This window comes from Clupea harengus, chromosome 15 (assembly GCF_900700415.2).
Source record: "Clupea harengus chromosome 15, Ch_v2.0.2, whole genome shotgun sequence".
Lineage (NCBI taxonomy): Eukaryota > Metazoa > Chordata > Actinopteri > Clupeiformes > Clupeidae > Clupea > Clupea harengus.
In genome coordinates, this window is record NC_045166.1 from 25,046,104 (window position 1) to 25,061,908 (window position 15,805).

The 15,805-nt window shown below is 44.2% G+C and overlaps 1 protein-coding gene across 1 annotated transcript in view; it reads left to right on the forward strand.

Moving 5' to 3' along the window:
• Positions 1-14,289, forward strand: part of kcnk3a (potassium channel, subfamily K, member 3a) — a 36,014-nt gene extending 21,725 nt beyond the window's left edge. Inside the window, exon 2 of the mRNA XM_031581592.2 lies at positions 11,972-14,289. Coding sequence (XP_031437452.1) covers positions 11,972-12,978 — 1,007 coding nt within the window. The 3' untranslated portion in view covers positions 12,979-14,289. The remainder of the gene's footprint in view (positions 1-11,971) is intronic.
• The last annotated feature ends 1,516 nt before the right edge of the window (positions 14,290-15,805 follow it).

Genomic DNA, 15,805 nt, shown 5'->3' on the forward strand with positions numbered 1-15,805 from the left:
AATGTGTTTTTATGTCAATATTGTATTTTCGAAAACACAGATGTTACATGGTCAAATTGACACATTCCCCACCTGTTATGGATAACAGAGTACAACAAATGTGTGTTAATGTTCTAGTTATCTCGTGTTGGTCTTTTTAGGAAGATATATTGGAAGTGGAGGATGGTGGTGTTTAAATCCCATGTGTGGGTCTGGTCACTGTCTGTGGTTGTACAGTGACACACTAGCATAAACCCACCAAAAACAAACTGAGATGGAAAATGCTTTCAAAGTATTGTAACGCACAAGACAACGGCAGAATTACATTTAAAAAAATGTTCTGTCACTTTCCGACGAAGCTGGCCAACTATAGTTTGTACCGTGACGAACCTTGAAAAAGCTCTAACTTAATCCCTTCCCTGACCCCACACAGTCAGTTGTGTCTTTGATAGTTCAAGTATGGTGATGTGAATGTCCTTATTAACAAACCTTATAGATCATTAGAAAACATGTTCATAAATACATTACTACGCATTTATTAATACCTTACTAATGCCCTTATAAATTATCTTTCAGATCATTAGAAAATCATTTGAAACATGTTCAGAAATACATTAATACTCATTTATAAATCGCTTACTAATGTCCTTATTAACAAACCTTATAGATCATTAGAAAACATGTTCATAAATACATTACTACGCATTTATTAATACCTTACTAACGTTTGTGAATGTTGGGAGAATGATTTGTAAATGATTAACAGACTATCAACAAATGCTTCATAAACGGTTTATTAAGGAGAGTTATTCTAAAGTGTTACCGAAATGTCTATGTGTCTATGTGTCCACTTTCCCCTGTAAGACCTCTCATCAAACAGTGGGCCCCTCTGAAGGCTCCTGCACTACATCAGACACTCCTGGTCAAATAAACAAGCGTCAAAGAGTCCTCAAATAGCCACAGATTTCCCAGAAACCTACAGTAACTTGGCCTCAAGACACCAGCGAGAAACAGCTGTACACAGCAGTGGATCGTGGGTCAGGAGGTACACAAGCTTACAAAGCAAAGTGTATGTGTGTGTGTGTGTGTGTGTGCTTGTGCCTTCAAGTGCATCTCTCCGCCATTTCAGCCACAGAAGCAAGTGTCCTTATATGTGTGGACGTGCCCAGTTGTGTGTATGTATGGGAACGTGTGCATGTGTAAAAAGCATGTGTGTACTGTTCATCTCTGTGTGTCTATGTGTGTACATGTGTACATGTGCATGCATGCACACATGCTTGACTGAGCCCAGAGTTCATGCAACAGTTAATACATAAACTGTCAGAGGAGCTGGGGGGGCGAGGATGAGGTGTCGATAAGAGATTGATGGCCTCCCCGTGTTGTGTGACCAACATGAATCACAAGGGGCTGCTGGGAAACAGGAGGACGTGTGTCCACTCAAGTGGAACAAGTCAGCCAGGGAACGCACTGGGCCGCTAGTAATGTGTTTGGGGGGGGGGGGGGGGGGGGGGGGGGGGGGGGGGGGTTACACAAGAACACAGGAAGGGGTGGGGGAGTGTTCAAGATTCAAGAACAACACTTTCTAGGATGGGGGCAGGGTTAGGGAGAAGGAGCATGTAAGAGCCAAAGAGGGACAGAGCAAGCAAGAGTAGGGGGGGGGGGAGGCGGGAGAGGAGAAAGACAAAGGGTGGAAGAAGGAGCCTGGAAGAGAGACACTGAGAAAGAGAAGGGGTGGAGAGACAGAAAGAGGAGGTAGAGGGAGAGGTCTGAAGTAAATTAGGATGAGAGAGCCAAGAGGGGGCATGGACTCCGCACATCATAAAGACAAGGAGGAAGTCTTCAGAGAGAGAAAGAGAGAGAGATAAGGTTACCAGGCATGAAGAAGGATGGCAGTGACGTTTGCACATACACACACACACACACACACACACACACACACACACACACACACACACACACACACACACACACAATTTTCTGGGAGTATAAATGTCCTTTGAGCCTCGATAGAATCACCATTATGAGGGCAAGGCTCAAAGCCTTACAAGGCAAGAACTGCCCTGGTAGCAGCAGAGGGCCGAGGTAAGATGAGGAGATCCTTCAGAAAGCCCCTAAGCGTGAGGACCTCGGGTTTTTAGAGAGGTGGAGAGGGTGCAAGTTCTTGTTATGGGGGTTATCCTTTATGTGATGTTCCTAAAATGCCATGCAAATTAAAAACCTTAGAAATCCTTCATTTGGACACGACACTTTAGCATTCCATTTTGTGATTTGTTACAAAAAGATGAGCCTTTGGAAATTTTGCACCTCCCTCTCTCGTCCACTTTTTCTTTGTATATTTAGCCATCATAATCTCTCGCTCTCTCTTTCTCCCTTGACCTGCATCTCGCCTCGTGTTCTTTTCATCTTTCTGCTCCATTCCTGCTTCCGTAGGCGTTAAGCATCAAGTCCTCTCCTGGCCCCGGGGGTGCAGACGTCTAAGAACATTTCGGCTTGAGCCGTGGCCAGGATTTCTAACCCCTCCGGGGGCATTTCAGTTGGCACTGCCCTCCCCAACTCCCCCCCCCCCCCCATCTCTTATTCCCTGCGGTACTTCTGCAGTCGCTCCCAATCAGGATGGCTTCACCGTCCACAAAATGCCTCTGCGTGCTCAGAAAGCATCCAGACACTTTGCCAAGGCAAGAAGCTGGTTGTAATGGGATGCCTGAGGCTAGTCTGCTTTCACATGCTGCAGTGGCCCCCTCCTCGCCTCCATCTTTCTTTCTTTTTTTCTAGGTGTTTTTTTTTCTAGGCAATTTACACCACCACTCCTCATAACCTGACAATTTGGCAAAGTAGAGATATACATGATGCAATAACATAAGAAACAATTACGATAGCACTTGTGGTCCGAGGGGAAAAAGGCATTTTCTATCAAATAGGTTTTCTTTTCTATTAGAGTATTATTTCTCATTGTCCCACCCTTCCTCAAATATTGTATTTTCAATCTATTTGAAGTTATTCACAAAAGATTTATTTTCTCTGACCCGTTAAAAATGCATTAATTCTGTCATTAATGAGCCAGTGAAGAACAGAGGGCATTTACTTTGACATATGAACCGTATCAGCAGACACATTGAGGTAACACTGGAACCGCTTTAGCCTAAATCTGACTTTGAACTTCTATGTGGGTATACTTTTGCTTCCCTTGATAGTACTGACTAGTAAATTACAAGAATGCCAAATGCTTGGGGGGACTGTGGCGCAAGCAGTAGCCCTGACCATATACGGGCTTGAACGCCCACGGGGACACAGGTTCGAATCCAACCCGCTGTCATTTCCCGATCCCACTCCCCAACGCTTCTTTCCATCTCATTTCCTGTCCAAACCTTCACTGTCCTGTCTCATTAAAGGCAAAAAGCCCAAAACCAAATCTTAAAAAAGAATGCCAAATGCTATCATTTACGACAATGATGCTAACTCATTCAAACAGGTGATCAGTCTAACAGAAGTATACTTGTGAAAAAAAATAAAAAAAATCTTAAGATAAACCCAAACATTGGAAATAATACATGAGCACCTTTTTTTCATAGTGACAAGAGCAGGTGGATTACCCTCTCAGCCAACGTGTGCCCCCCCTCAGAACATGTGCATTCACATCAGTACAAATTGAATAGGCACAAGAAGGACAAGGATACTCACCAGTCCCGAGACTACAGACCTTTGATGTCTGTTTCTGAGTAGTTATTTATTTAATCTTCAAAAGAGCCCTTCTCCTCTACCACCTTTATCATGTCAGTCCAATTATGGACCATGCGTTTGTGTGTGCTGGGGGTTTGTATATATGTGTGTGTTTGTGTGTGTGTGTGTGTGTGTGTGTGTGTGTGTGGTCAGATTTGTACAGTAGTAGCATCAAGTGGTGTTTTGAAAGAACGCCACACACACTCCCCTACTCACTCTCACACACACACACACACACACGCACACACACACACACACACACACACACACACACACACACACACAGACACACACACACACACAAACACACACACAGACACACACACACGATCTGGCAGGAGAGGAGTGAGCACGCAGAGCTGAAAGGAGTGCCACTCTCAGATAAACTGAGAAGCTTTAAAACACACACACACACACACACACGTGCACATGCACACGCGCAGCCACACAGACAGACACACACACACACAAGCTTGTGAAATGTGAATGACTAGAGCTATGAGGAATTTAATTTCTAAAATCCTTGTGAAGGTTAATGTGGCTGCATAGCGGGTAAAGCTGTGGGCAGTCCAGTGGAAATGAATGGAGGGATTAAATAATAATAAAATAAAAAACCCTTGGCCACGGAGTGAAATCATTCACGAAGAGAGATTTCATGACAATAAAAAGGAGAGGAGAGAGAGAGAGAGAGTAGAGATGAAGGAGAGGAATGAGAGAGGGAAAAACAACATCATTCCTTATGGGGGCTTCGAAGAGAGCACGTGAAGAGCTAAAACAGAACAGAACAAACAGGCCAGCCTTGCCAAAGCTTTTGAAGTCATTCTGACAGCACATCATATTTTCTTATTAAATGAAAAAAATACTTTGCAAATTTGCTTACATTTGTGTTGGTTCAGTGACATAGGAGTCCAGTGATCCCAAGCTGTAAAGGGAATTGGGCTGAACTATTGTGAAATACGGTGGATACAGACCAAGTAGATCTGTATGTACTTGGGTGTGATGTCTTGCATACCAAAGAAAACAGCTTGGAAAGAAGGTCGATAAATAAAAATAAGGGGAAATAAATCCCATTCCTATGCTTGTTATATGTTTTCTTTAGCATAGAGTGATAAAGATGCATCAAATCTCCTGTCACACACACACACACACACACACACAGACACACACAGAGGCACACCAACACACGCACACACAGAGAGACACACAGACACACACACAGACACACACACACACACACACACACACATAGACACTCCCTTTAAATTAAAATGTCCCCTTTTCTATTGTTTATCTCACAGTGAGTCGCTTCCAATTTGTGGTATAAATTCAAAAGACCTACTTAAATGTGCTGAAGATGATTGAGAAACAAGGCAAGTGTCCATTAAAACGCAACATTATATTTGTCGGTTCATTATAAATTAGCAACGCATCAACATGGTTGCCAGCTGGTATTTGTCATTCCGTTGCACATTAAAATAGTTTACACATGGCTGGCAGGCACATCAATTGACAAAAGCCAGGTTAATTTGTTTAATTTATTCCCCTCACTAATAAACAGGATTGCACTGGGGCCAGACATTTTCCACAAGCCCCCAAGTCTCACAGATGCTGCTGACGTACTTCAGGAGAAGCGAAGCAGGCCAAAAAAAATCACCTTATTTTTTTTATTATTTTTTTCCCATGGGTCTGCAATCAGAGGGCTGAGGGTTTGGCTGTAAAACTGAGCGACAAATGGTTTTCTCGGAGTGATAATGTCTGTAAATGAGAAGTGGTCCACGGAAAGAATGAAAAAAGAGTGGAGATGGAGGAGGGGATGAGGGTGCACCTGTGTGCTCCTGACCTTTATGCATTTTTTCAACCCTCTTTCTCATTAATGACTGCCTTTTTAGGCCTGGTGAAAAGCCCTCAGATTGCTATTCACCGCATTAGGGCTATTCACATTTCGCTTTCATATGGTAATTCTGGGAAATCGATTTTTGACCAGACAATCAACTTCTTGTGGCTTGTTTTGCCAGGGCCCATAAAAGGTTGTCTTTGATGTTCCATCTCATCTGACAAACTGAAATGAAGTTGTTTTGATTTTTTTTAAGAATATTGAACAGCGCTGTTCACCTCACCCTTAAACCCCCAAACAACTTCATTTCAGTATTTCAGATAAGACAGGACATCAAAGGCCATGTCTTTAAGTCTCAGCAAATTAGTTGGACGCCCTACCCCTGAACAAAAGGGGCTACCATAGGCTCTCTATGGCCAAAATATCTGTGAAATTGGGATATACTGTAAGTATACGTTAAGGCCTAGCAATGAGAACCAAAATGATACTATTTGAACTTCCTTCCAACACACTAGGTTTTGCACAAGAGCCCAGCATAGTTTTTTAAATACTGTTTACATGCTCCATTCACTATTTGTGTACAATTGGATTTCTGTAACCAGTGGGTGGCCAAGGTTTTACTGTAGAGACGAAAGCTATTTTCCACAGTCAGACATTGGCAAAGACAAATCATACAACGGATCCAACACAATGGACTTTGTCGCCCTTGAAGACCAACACCTAATCTACACAGCGGCGTTTCTAGGGACTCTTGGGGCCCCTAAGCAATAGGGATTCTGGGGGCCCCTAACAGCGTTAGTTTAGTTTCCAGTAGTAGGCTTATGATAGGTAGCTGTGCTCCATGGTGTTGCCCCACTGTAGCCTGATTTGATGGTCTCAGCAAGCTATTGGTATAGGGGCGCCAAAGGGAGTTTCTCAACATGTCATTGCGGTCTCCTCAACAAAATCATAGATTTCAAGGCGGTCAATGGCCAATTGCTGCCCCTGAATCTACACAGGATATTCTGCATTCAGAAACACAATTTAGTTCAAAATGCATCACGGTTCTCCACAACTAATAACAACCAATCATTTTTTTTTTTTTTTTTTTTAAGTAAAAGTGTTTACCTCAACTTTTTTTCAGAAATTGCTTAGGAAACTTCAGCATGTAGGTCCCCACACACCATGGTCTGTGCTGTAGTGAGCTAGCACAGTCAGCTCTTCCTGCTGCTGGTTCTCTGGTGCCTGTCTCTGAGGTGAGGTCGCATCTCTCCCAACCAGGTGATGTTGATGGGTCTGAGAAGCTGGCATTCGCCCCTGGGTAAGCATCAGCTGGCCCTGACTGCCCACGTGAGTGCACTCACTCTGCGATGCACAGTGACACATGACAACACACATCACATGGATGCATAGGGTGGGTGTCTGGGGTAATGTCACCTAGCTATCTTTGACCTTTGACCTCTTATTATGTCACTTAAGTGTCAGCGAGGCATGACCACAGAGTCATCACTGCTGCCATGACAATCTATTGGCCAGACTCTGCTGTCATCCCCCCGTTGGCCTGGCAACTCATCTGCTAGTACAGACCCACAGTTGATCCTGGCTCTCTCTTTGCATGTTTTGTGCATGCTTGTCTGTGTGTGTGTGTGTGTGTGTGTGTGTGTGTGTGTGTGTGTGTGTGTGTGTGAGTGCGTGCGTGCGTGCGTGCGTGCGTGAGTGCGTGTGTGTGTGTGTGTGTCTGTGTGTCTGTGTGAGCTCTTTCTCTTTCGTAAGGTTGAGCAGTTAAGTGTATGCATGTGTGTGTGTGCATGAGAGCACCTGAGATGGAGAACTTCACATGCTCATTGTTTTCTCTTAGCATTAAGGGAACCTTACTGAGTTAGTGTAGCATATACGAATTTGTGTGTGTGTGTGTGTGTGTGTGTGTGTGTGTGTGTGTGTGTGTGTGTGTGTGTGTGTGCGCGTGTGTGTGTGTGTGTGTGTGTGTGCGTGTGTGTGTGTGTGTGCGTGCGTGCGTGCGTGCGTGCGTGCGTGCGTGCGTGCGTGTGTGTGTGTGTGTTTATGTGGGTGGTGTCTGTCATGTAGTTGAGCTGTCTTACACTGTCGTGTCACTAGCTCAGGTTGTCACTGTTGACTCTCTCACTCATGCAAATGCACTTCCGGCTGCTTCTTCACAAATTGAGCTTTTGCCAAGCTGACGGCTGTCCCTTGGTACAACACCCAACTCTGTTTTATTAGCACAAAGTCGAAATCAGCATTGGGGGCCTCTGAAAGGAACACTCCACATTGCTGCTGACTTGAAGTTGATTAAACCTGTCTGTGGCTCAGGATTTACATATTTTAGTGGCTTTTCACCTTGATTTGAGTTTCTTCTAATATTTGAGTGAAATGTATGAATATATATATATATATATATATATATACCAATAACATAGATAACTATATGTCTCATATTCATTCAGCCGATGTATAGACTATGTGTGTCTACTCTTCTCAACACATTTCTATGGTTTACAGTTCATATCATGGCAGACATTATATTTTATTGGTGACTGATTAGTAGCCAGCCGACTTCTCTGGAGAAAAAACATGGGAGTTGTAAACAGCTTCATTAAGAAAGATGGCGGAAGCGCTTTGATCACCGCAGGAAAAAGGTCGACCACAGGTGCGCAGAAAACCTAATTACATCTTAGGAGAATGTTTTAAAAAGACACGCATGACGTTCAGGCTGAAGCCACACGCAGGCAAAAGATGTAGGTTAGATAACGGATCATGGAAACGTGCAGGGAAATTCAATAATAACTAACGTCATCGACTGACGTTGTTCTGCCTCCCTCCTCACAGAATGAACTTAAAGAGCTTTTTAAAGAATATTAACCACACGTGCAGGGGCCAAGGAACTCTCCTTGATCGGGCACACTCACACACACGTGGCAGAGAGAATCAAACTGGCTTCTTGGGAGTTGTAAAATAGAGAAATGGGTTTAAAAAAAATAACTGAGTCACTAAAAAATGAAATGAAGTTGACATGCGTAATCACATTGTAGCTTGCGACGTTCGAGTGTGCAGCACGACCGCTTTGTTGCTCAGAGCCCCTTTACCAGCAGGCTGACCACATGGACCACAACTAATGTGTCAGGTTTGCGCTAGGGCAGGTCGGAAGGGGAGGGTGGATATTACCTAGCTAACGCACGGCCAGCTGCAGGGTGGAATGTCGGAGGGTTCATTTGACGGACATAATAGGAGAGGACAGGAGAGGGTTGCAAGTTACAAAGACATTGTTTGAGACTGAAAGCCACGATTTTGTGACCAACAACCTACATCCTCTATCAAATACAGTTCCCCTGATAGCAAAAGTCCTGTGGACTGTCGTCAGCTCACTGGGGGAGAGCTGGCGGTCCTTTTGCTCATCCGTTTTCTGGCGGTCCGCTGGTGTTATAGATAAACGGCACAGCATTTTGCCACTCACTTACAAACCAGTTTTTTCTGTACTCATTTATACTTTTTCAGTCATTTTCACAAACCCTTAACATTTTTTAAGATGTTACCAGTGCGTAATATAAAATAAAGTCTTACATTTAACTTCTGGTATGACCTTTTGTTTAGCAGCTGATATTTTAAATATACTATGCCAAGGATATGATTTAGAAACTCCATGAATTGCTAACATTTTATGATATTTTCTTAATATCAACACCCGGTTACACTTAAGATGATGGTGGTCTTCATATACTGTAACTGTGTAACTGTATATTTAAAATATTTTAAAGGTCTAATAGTCCATTGGCCTGGTGCCACCTGGCACTCGCTCAATGCCATATCTCAATGATCAGGCCTTGGGCTAACACCAACTGCTGTTGTCATCCTTCAAAACACTAGCTCTGTTCAGACAATAACTATAATCACCCAAATGCAGCTCAAATGAATATAATGAGAGTGAATGAGGCTTTGCAAGGTGAAGTGCACCAGGATTTCATGGAGCCTTCTCTGGGCAGCACTCTCCACAGGGTCACCAAAGTACTCGCAAATGGTCTTCATCAAAGGTCAGCACACATAAATATGCAATTAGTTTGCCATGGGGACCGTCTCTGATGAATAATTCTAAGTGTGAACTCATAGTTCCAAGTGGTATATGCGTCTATATGGTATTGCTTTGAAAAGAACACACATGAAGTCCACTGTAAGGCTTCAAATGAAAAAAGATGAGTAGTTAAATTTTTTCTATCATAATCCTGAAAAACATAAAAAACATACGTAGGTCTTCTGAGGATGGCAACATTGGAGAGGAGATTGTCCTCAGAAAGGAGGTCATATTTCATTATTACCCCATTGCAAGTGGAAACTCAGATTCGTTTTGACCCTGTTCACACCACAACACTGTAAAATGTTATTCGTTGATTTGTTTTATTCCATTTCTGGCATTACAGTGGGGAAAATAAGTATTTGAACCCCTGCCGATTTCGCAAGTTTGGCCACTTGCAAAGAAATGTGTGATCTATAATTGTAATAGTAGGTGTATTTTAACAGTGAGAAACAGAATATCAACAAAAAAATCCAGAAAACTGCATTTATAACATTTATGACTTAATTTGCATTTGATGCAGAAAATAAGTATTTGAACCCCTAGCAAAACATGACTTAGTACTTGGTGGAATAACCCTTGTTGGCAAGCACAGACGTCAGACTTTTCTTGTAGTTGGTCACCAGGTTTACACACATCTCAGGAGGGATTTTGGTCCACTCCTCTTTGCAGATCCTCTCCAAATCCTTAAGGTTGCGTTTTCAATGGGAGGGAATGAGGGAATGAGGTTCAAGCCCAATATTCCACATTACATGGCCCCATTCATAGTCCCCTTGATGCAGTGGAGTCGTCCTGTACCCTTGGCAGAGAAACAGCCCCAAAGCATAATGTTTCCACCTCCATGCTTGACGGTGGGGATGGTGTCATATTCAGCATTCTTCCCTTTCCAAACGCGGCAAGTCGAGTTGATGCCAAAGAACTTGATTTTGGTCTCATCTGACCACATCCTGTCTCCCAATCCTCCTTAGAATCATTCAAGTGTTCATTGGCAAACTTCAGACGGCACTGTACATGTGCTTCCTTGAGCAGGGGGACCTTGCGAGTTCTGCAGTACTTCAAACCATTACGGCGTAGTGTGTTGCCAATGGTTTTCTTGGTGACTGTGGTCCCAGCTGCCTTGAGATCATTTACAAGCTCCCCCTGTGTAGTTCTGGGGTTATTCTGCACCTTTTGGATGATCACCGATACCGCACGAGGGGATATCTTGCATGGAGCCCCAGACCTAGAGCGATTGACAGTTGTTTGGTGTTGCTTCCATTTACGAATAATCGCACCAATAGTTGTCTGCTTCTCACCAAGCTGCTTGCCGATGGTTTTGTAACCCATTCCAGCCTTGTGCAGGTCTACAATCTTATCTCTGACGTCCTTGGTCAACTCTTTAGTCTTGCCCATGGTGGTGAGGTTGAAGGTGTGAAGTATGATTCTTTGGACAGGTTTCTTTTATACACGTCACCAGTTGAGATCAGATGTACCTTGTTAGGCCTAATGAGGACTAATCTGTGTGCTTCTTGGGCACATAACTGGTCATTGGGAGCCAGAATTCTTGCTGTTTGCTTGGGGGTTCAAATACTTATTTTCTGCATCAAATACAAATAAAGTTATAAATGTTATAAAATGCAGTTTTCTGGATTTGTTTGTTGATATTCCATTTCTCACTGTTAAAATACACCTACCATTACAACTATAGATCACACATTTCTTTGCAAGTGGCCAAACTTGCGAAATCGGCAGGGGTTCAAATACTTATTTTCCCCACTGTATGTGGTACTGTACTGAAAAAAGAGTAAGGCATTAAAAATACATTTAGTCAGGTGGATATCTAGATGGTATAAAACACTCTATGGAGACCCACACTTATAACCTGCTGTCTTTTTAACTCTATACTATAAATACATTACTTTTTACGAATTGAGGACGTTCTGGTATATTAATTCATGAAAATTAGCAGACTATGGCAATGTGCTAAAACTTTCTACCAGTCTGTGCTTAATTCTTATGCACCTGCCTACTACATCCAGGGGTGTGAAAGTTGTGTAATCTTCTGAATTGTCAGTAATTAGTGATTCTGGTTTTAGGGCATCGACGGGAACTCTACTGTAAATAAGTTCTGTAGCCTACACGACAGCCATGCTCAAATGGTTTATCTGTTTTTGTATTTCATCATTTTGTCTAAAACTCTTGGACTCTAAACATGGATGTTCTCTTCTTCTCAATCCCTCAATCTCCCTATGTCTCCCCCTGTCTGTGTCTCTATCCATCCACCCCATCTCTCCATCCTATTTGTCCATCCCCTTTATCTTTCTGCACTCTGCACTTTCTCTCTCTCTCTCTCTCTCTCTCTCTCTCTCTCTCTCTCTCTCTCTCTCTGTCTCCTTTCGTAGGATACGGTCATGCTGCTCCCAGCACGGACGGCGGTAAGGTGTTCTGCATGTTCTACGCGCTGCTGGGCATCCCGCTGACGCTGGTCATGTTCCAGAGCCTGGGCGAGCGCATCAACACGCTGGTGCGCTACCTGCTGCACCGCCTCAAGAAGTGCCTGGGTCTGCGGCGCGCCGAGGTCAGCATGGCCAACATGGTGTTCATCGGCTTCGTGTCGTGCATGAGCACGCTGTGCGTGGGCGCGGCGGCCTTCTCGCGCTACGAGGACTGGAGCTTCTTCCACGCCTACTACTACTGCTTCATCACGCTCACCACCATCGGCTTCGGCGACTACGTGGCGCTGCAGAAGGACCACGCGCTGCAGACCAACCCCAAGTACGTGGCGTTCAGCTTCATCTACATCCTGACGGGCCTCACGGTCATCGGGGCCTTCCTCAACCTGGTGGTGCTGCGCTTCATGACCATGAACGCCGAGGACGAGCGGCGCGACGCCGAGCAGCGGGCACTGCTGTCGCGCACCGGCGCCGCCGGGGCGATGGGCATGGCCGGCGGAGGCGGGGGCGGGGGAGGGGGGCGGTATCACTTCGCCCCCGACCCGCCCTCGTACTCGTCGGCCGCTTCGGAGCTGGGGGCGGCCTGCTCCGGCGGCGGCGGCGGCGGCGGAGGCGGAGGTTCTGGCAGCGGGGGCGGAGGAGGGGGAGGTGCCAGTCGCGGGCTGCGGAACGTCTACGCGGAGGTGCTGCACTTCCAGTCCATGTGCTCGTGCCTGTGGTACAAGAGCCGCGAGAAGCTGCAGTACTCCATTCCCATGATCATCCCACGCGACCTCTCGACCTCTGACACCTACGTGGAGCAGGGCGAGGCTTTCTCCAGCAGCCCTCTGCCTCTTCACCCCAATGGCTGCGCCTGTGGCCTGCAGAGGCCCTCCGCCATCAGCTCCGTCTCCACCGGCCTGCACACCCTGGTGCCCTCCTACCGCGGACCTTCCAAACGGCGCTGCTCCGTTTAGTGGCACGGAGGTCTAAACAGCATCATTGTGTCGGCCTTCACTGGAGGCTAGTTGCCTGGATGTAGAGTCTATAGGTGACTCCAGCACTAGGCAGAGGAAGGCTTTCTTTTCTTTTCCTTTTCCAGAGTCTTTCTACAGATGAACTTCCTGAAAGGAAATTGCAGAAATGGTTCCTTCCTCCCCCTAAAACATACTCTATGCTACATACTGTATGCTACATACTCTATGCTACATACTGTATGCTACATACTCTATGCTACACTGTGGATGACAAGAGTTTTAATGAGGGAATCATATACTGTAGATTATAAGAATGCTTGTAGTCGTTACAATGACCTGACTTTATGTGAAGTATGTATTTTTTTCTAACAGAAACCTAACAAAGAACACTTTGGAACACTAGTTCACACCAGTAAAAAGTGTACATATAGATATATATTTGTTATAAGACAACTATTTAAGCTACATAGGCGTGATCAGGAGAGACTTACACTTTCTGTTGGTAGATTCCAATACATATTCTTACATATCTCTTTATCTGAGCTGCAGTTTTAAGCCAAACACTTCCTGTAATACGACACCTCTGTCACTATGTCTTTGTGGTATGTCATTTGCAGTTTCTCAGTCATCTTTGTCAGGTTTTTTTTGGTTTGCTTGTTCGTTATGTACTTGTTTTAAACAATAAGTAATCATATGCATTTGACCATTTGATTTCGAGCACATGGTGTCCCACTGTGTATGGTAAACACAATTTAGTTATACATACTGCTGCACTTTAGATCGCGCTTTTATTGTCTGTTTGTCTGTTTGTTGTTTCGTTTATTTTTTTTTGTTAGTACTCTGTTCAACAGTGCACACTCATTGAACTGTGTTTAATTTATGATGATGCACCTTTTCATTTTATTTACCAGAATGATCACTGATCTTCTGTTGATTGCATGGTTGATATGTGTTTGTAATGAGATCATTCATATGTCAGTTGCTTTCATGTCCTACCCTGGAGTAAAGCAACAGGGTTTTAAAAGATTTCAACTAGGCCAGTGAGGAGGTGATATCTTCTAGCAGCGTGTCTTTACCTCTCTGCTTTTCCAAATTGGGAACGACCAGTGTGTGTCCGAAACTTCATGTTGACACATTGGGAATAGAATGTCATGGGAGCTTTTTTTGGGAGCATTTAAGGGGAAAGAGAAAAATCTCTTAGTCAGATTCAGGATTATCTGGATGGCAATACTGAACTGTCTCTTTGTTGAGTTGGAATTTACCTGCCATTGATAATTCTAATTTTATTAATAAAAAAAAATCCTTACCGAGTCCCAGTTTGTATTGTCTGTTTGTCGGCCATCTTGTCCATACTGTTGACCAGGAGAAGAATGGGTTGAAATGCAAGTGGCGTAGTAGAAAAGGGAAACTTTTGCTGTGCACTCAGCGGTTACCGTATGATGCCACTTCATAAGAGGCACAGCATAGTTCATCTGTTAAAACAAAGCAGAGGAATTCAGGGTTACCTCAATCCAGTAAGAAAGTATTCAGAAGGCGGGATCTCTCTCACACATAGTATGGAAGAAAAAGGTATGTAGTATATACATGGGGAGGAAGGAGGTATTTAGTATATACATATGGAGGAAAACAATCCCTTTTTTCACTACAGTCTATATTTCACTCATAATGACAGACCAACAAGGGTAGTGCCAAGTGTAGTGCCATCGTTGTAGTTATTTGTCTGTTGAACAGGGTAGTTTCATGGTATTGACTGGCATCGGGGTCTAAAGTTTTCAGGAGAGCTGCTCTGGTAGTCATTAAGGTTTGTGAGTTAACCTTTCATTTTCTTCCCATGGCCAATAAAATAACGTACATGTCGCCACGTTATGGTTCTGTTATTATTCACACAATTACAATTATCACACTAGTCACAGTATGAAAACCTAATTCTGATGGCTATAAATCCACTCTTATGCTAATGATGTGATGCAGAGGTATTGTAACATTAGTTTCATGAAAGTGTAGCAGTCTTGTTTACATATATTGTGCAGGTGGGTAAATGGTATACATATCATGTTTAGTTATCGGTGTTGTTTAGAAATCTAGCACATTACAGGTAGAGCAGTGTTAATGGGTTTCCGTGAACTTGTCTGATACGGACCTTTCACACCTTCAGAATGGCCTGCCTGGCCCAATAACAGACGGCCCTGCACCTAAACACAGAGGATGAGAGGCCTCCCACTGCTCTGGCATCTGTTGCTCACCAATCCAAACACACGCTGAAGCAGAGAACCCACCTAGTTGCTCTCACTGGACCGGGTCCAGAGCTGACCTGGCACTCGTCCACTGGATCAGGTCTGGATTTGGTGCAGAGCCCATCGCTATCTGATGAAGCCATTGGTGCATTGCAGTGAAATAATATGACAAGTCACGTAAACCGCAAACCCCCACCCCACCCCTATACCAACTCATCTCCCAACTCAAGTCCTCTAGCAGCTACTCACAGTCGGTGGCATGGCCATAAGGTATAATGTGAGACCTCGCACAAACATGCTGCCAAAGGGTTGTGGAGTCAACAGGTTGTGCTCCTATATATGCTGCTACTGTTTAAAGGCGCCATTAAGAGTTCCCAACAGCAGTCAGATTGAAGTCTTTCAGTTAACGTCTGGAGGTGAATTACAGCAATTCACACAGAGGCACCCAAGAGGCACCCAGTTCCATGCAGAGTAATTACACCTCGACACGTGTCATGCTGAGTAATCTCAGCACTTGTTCAAGAGTTTTTCCTGTGTAACCCCTTTGGGAAATAAGGTCATAATATAAGTTGATTCATTCATAAATACAATAA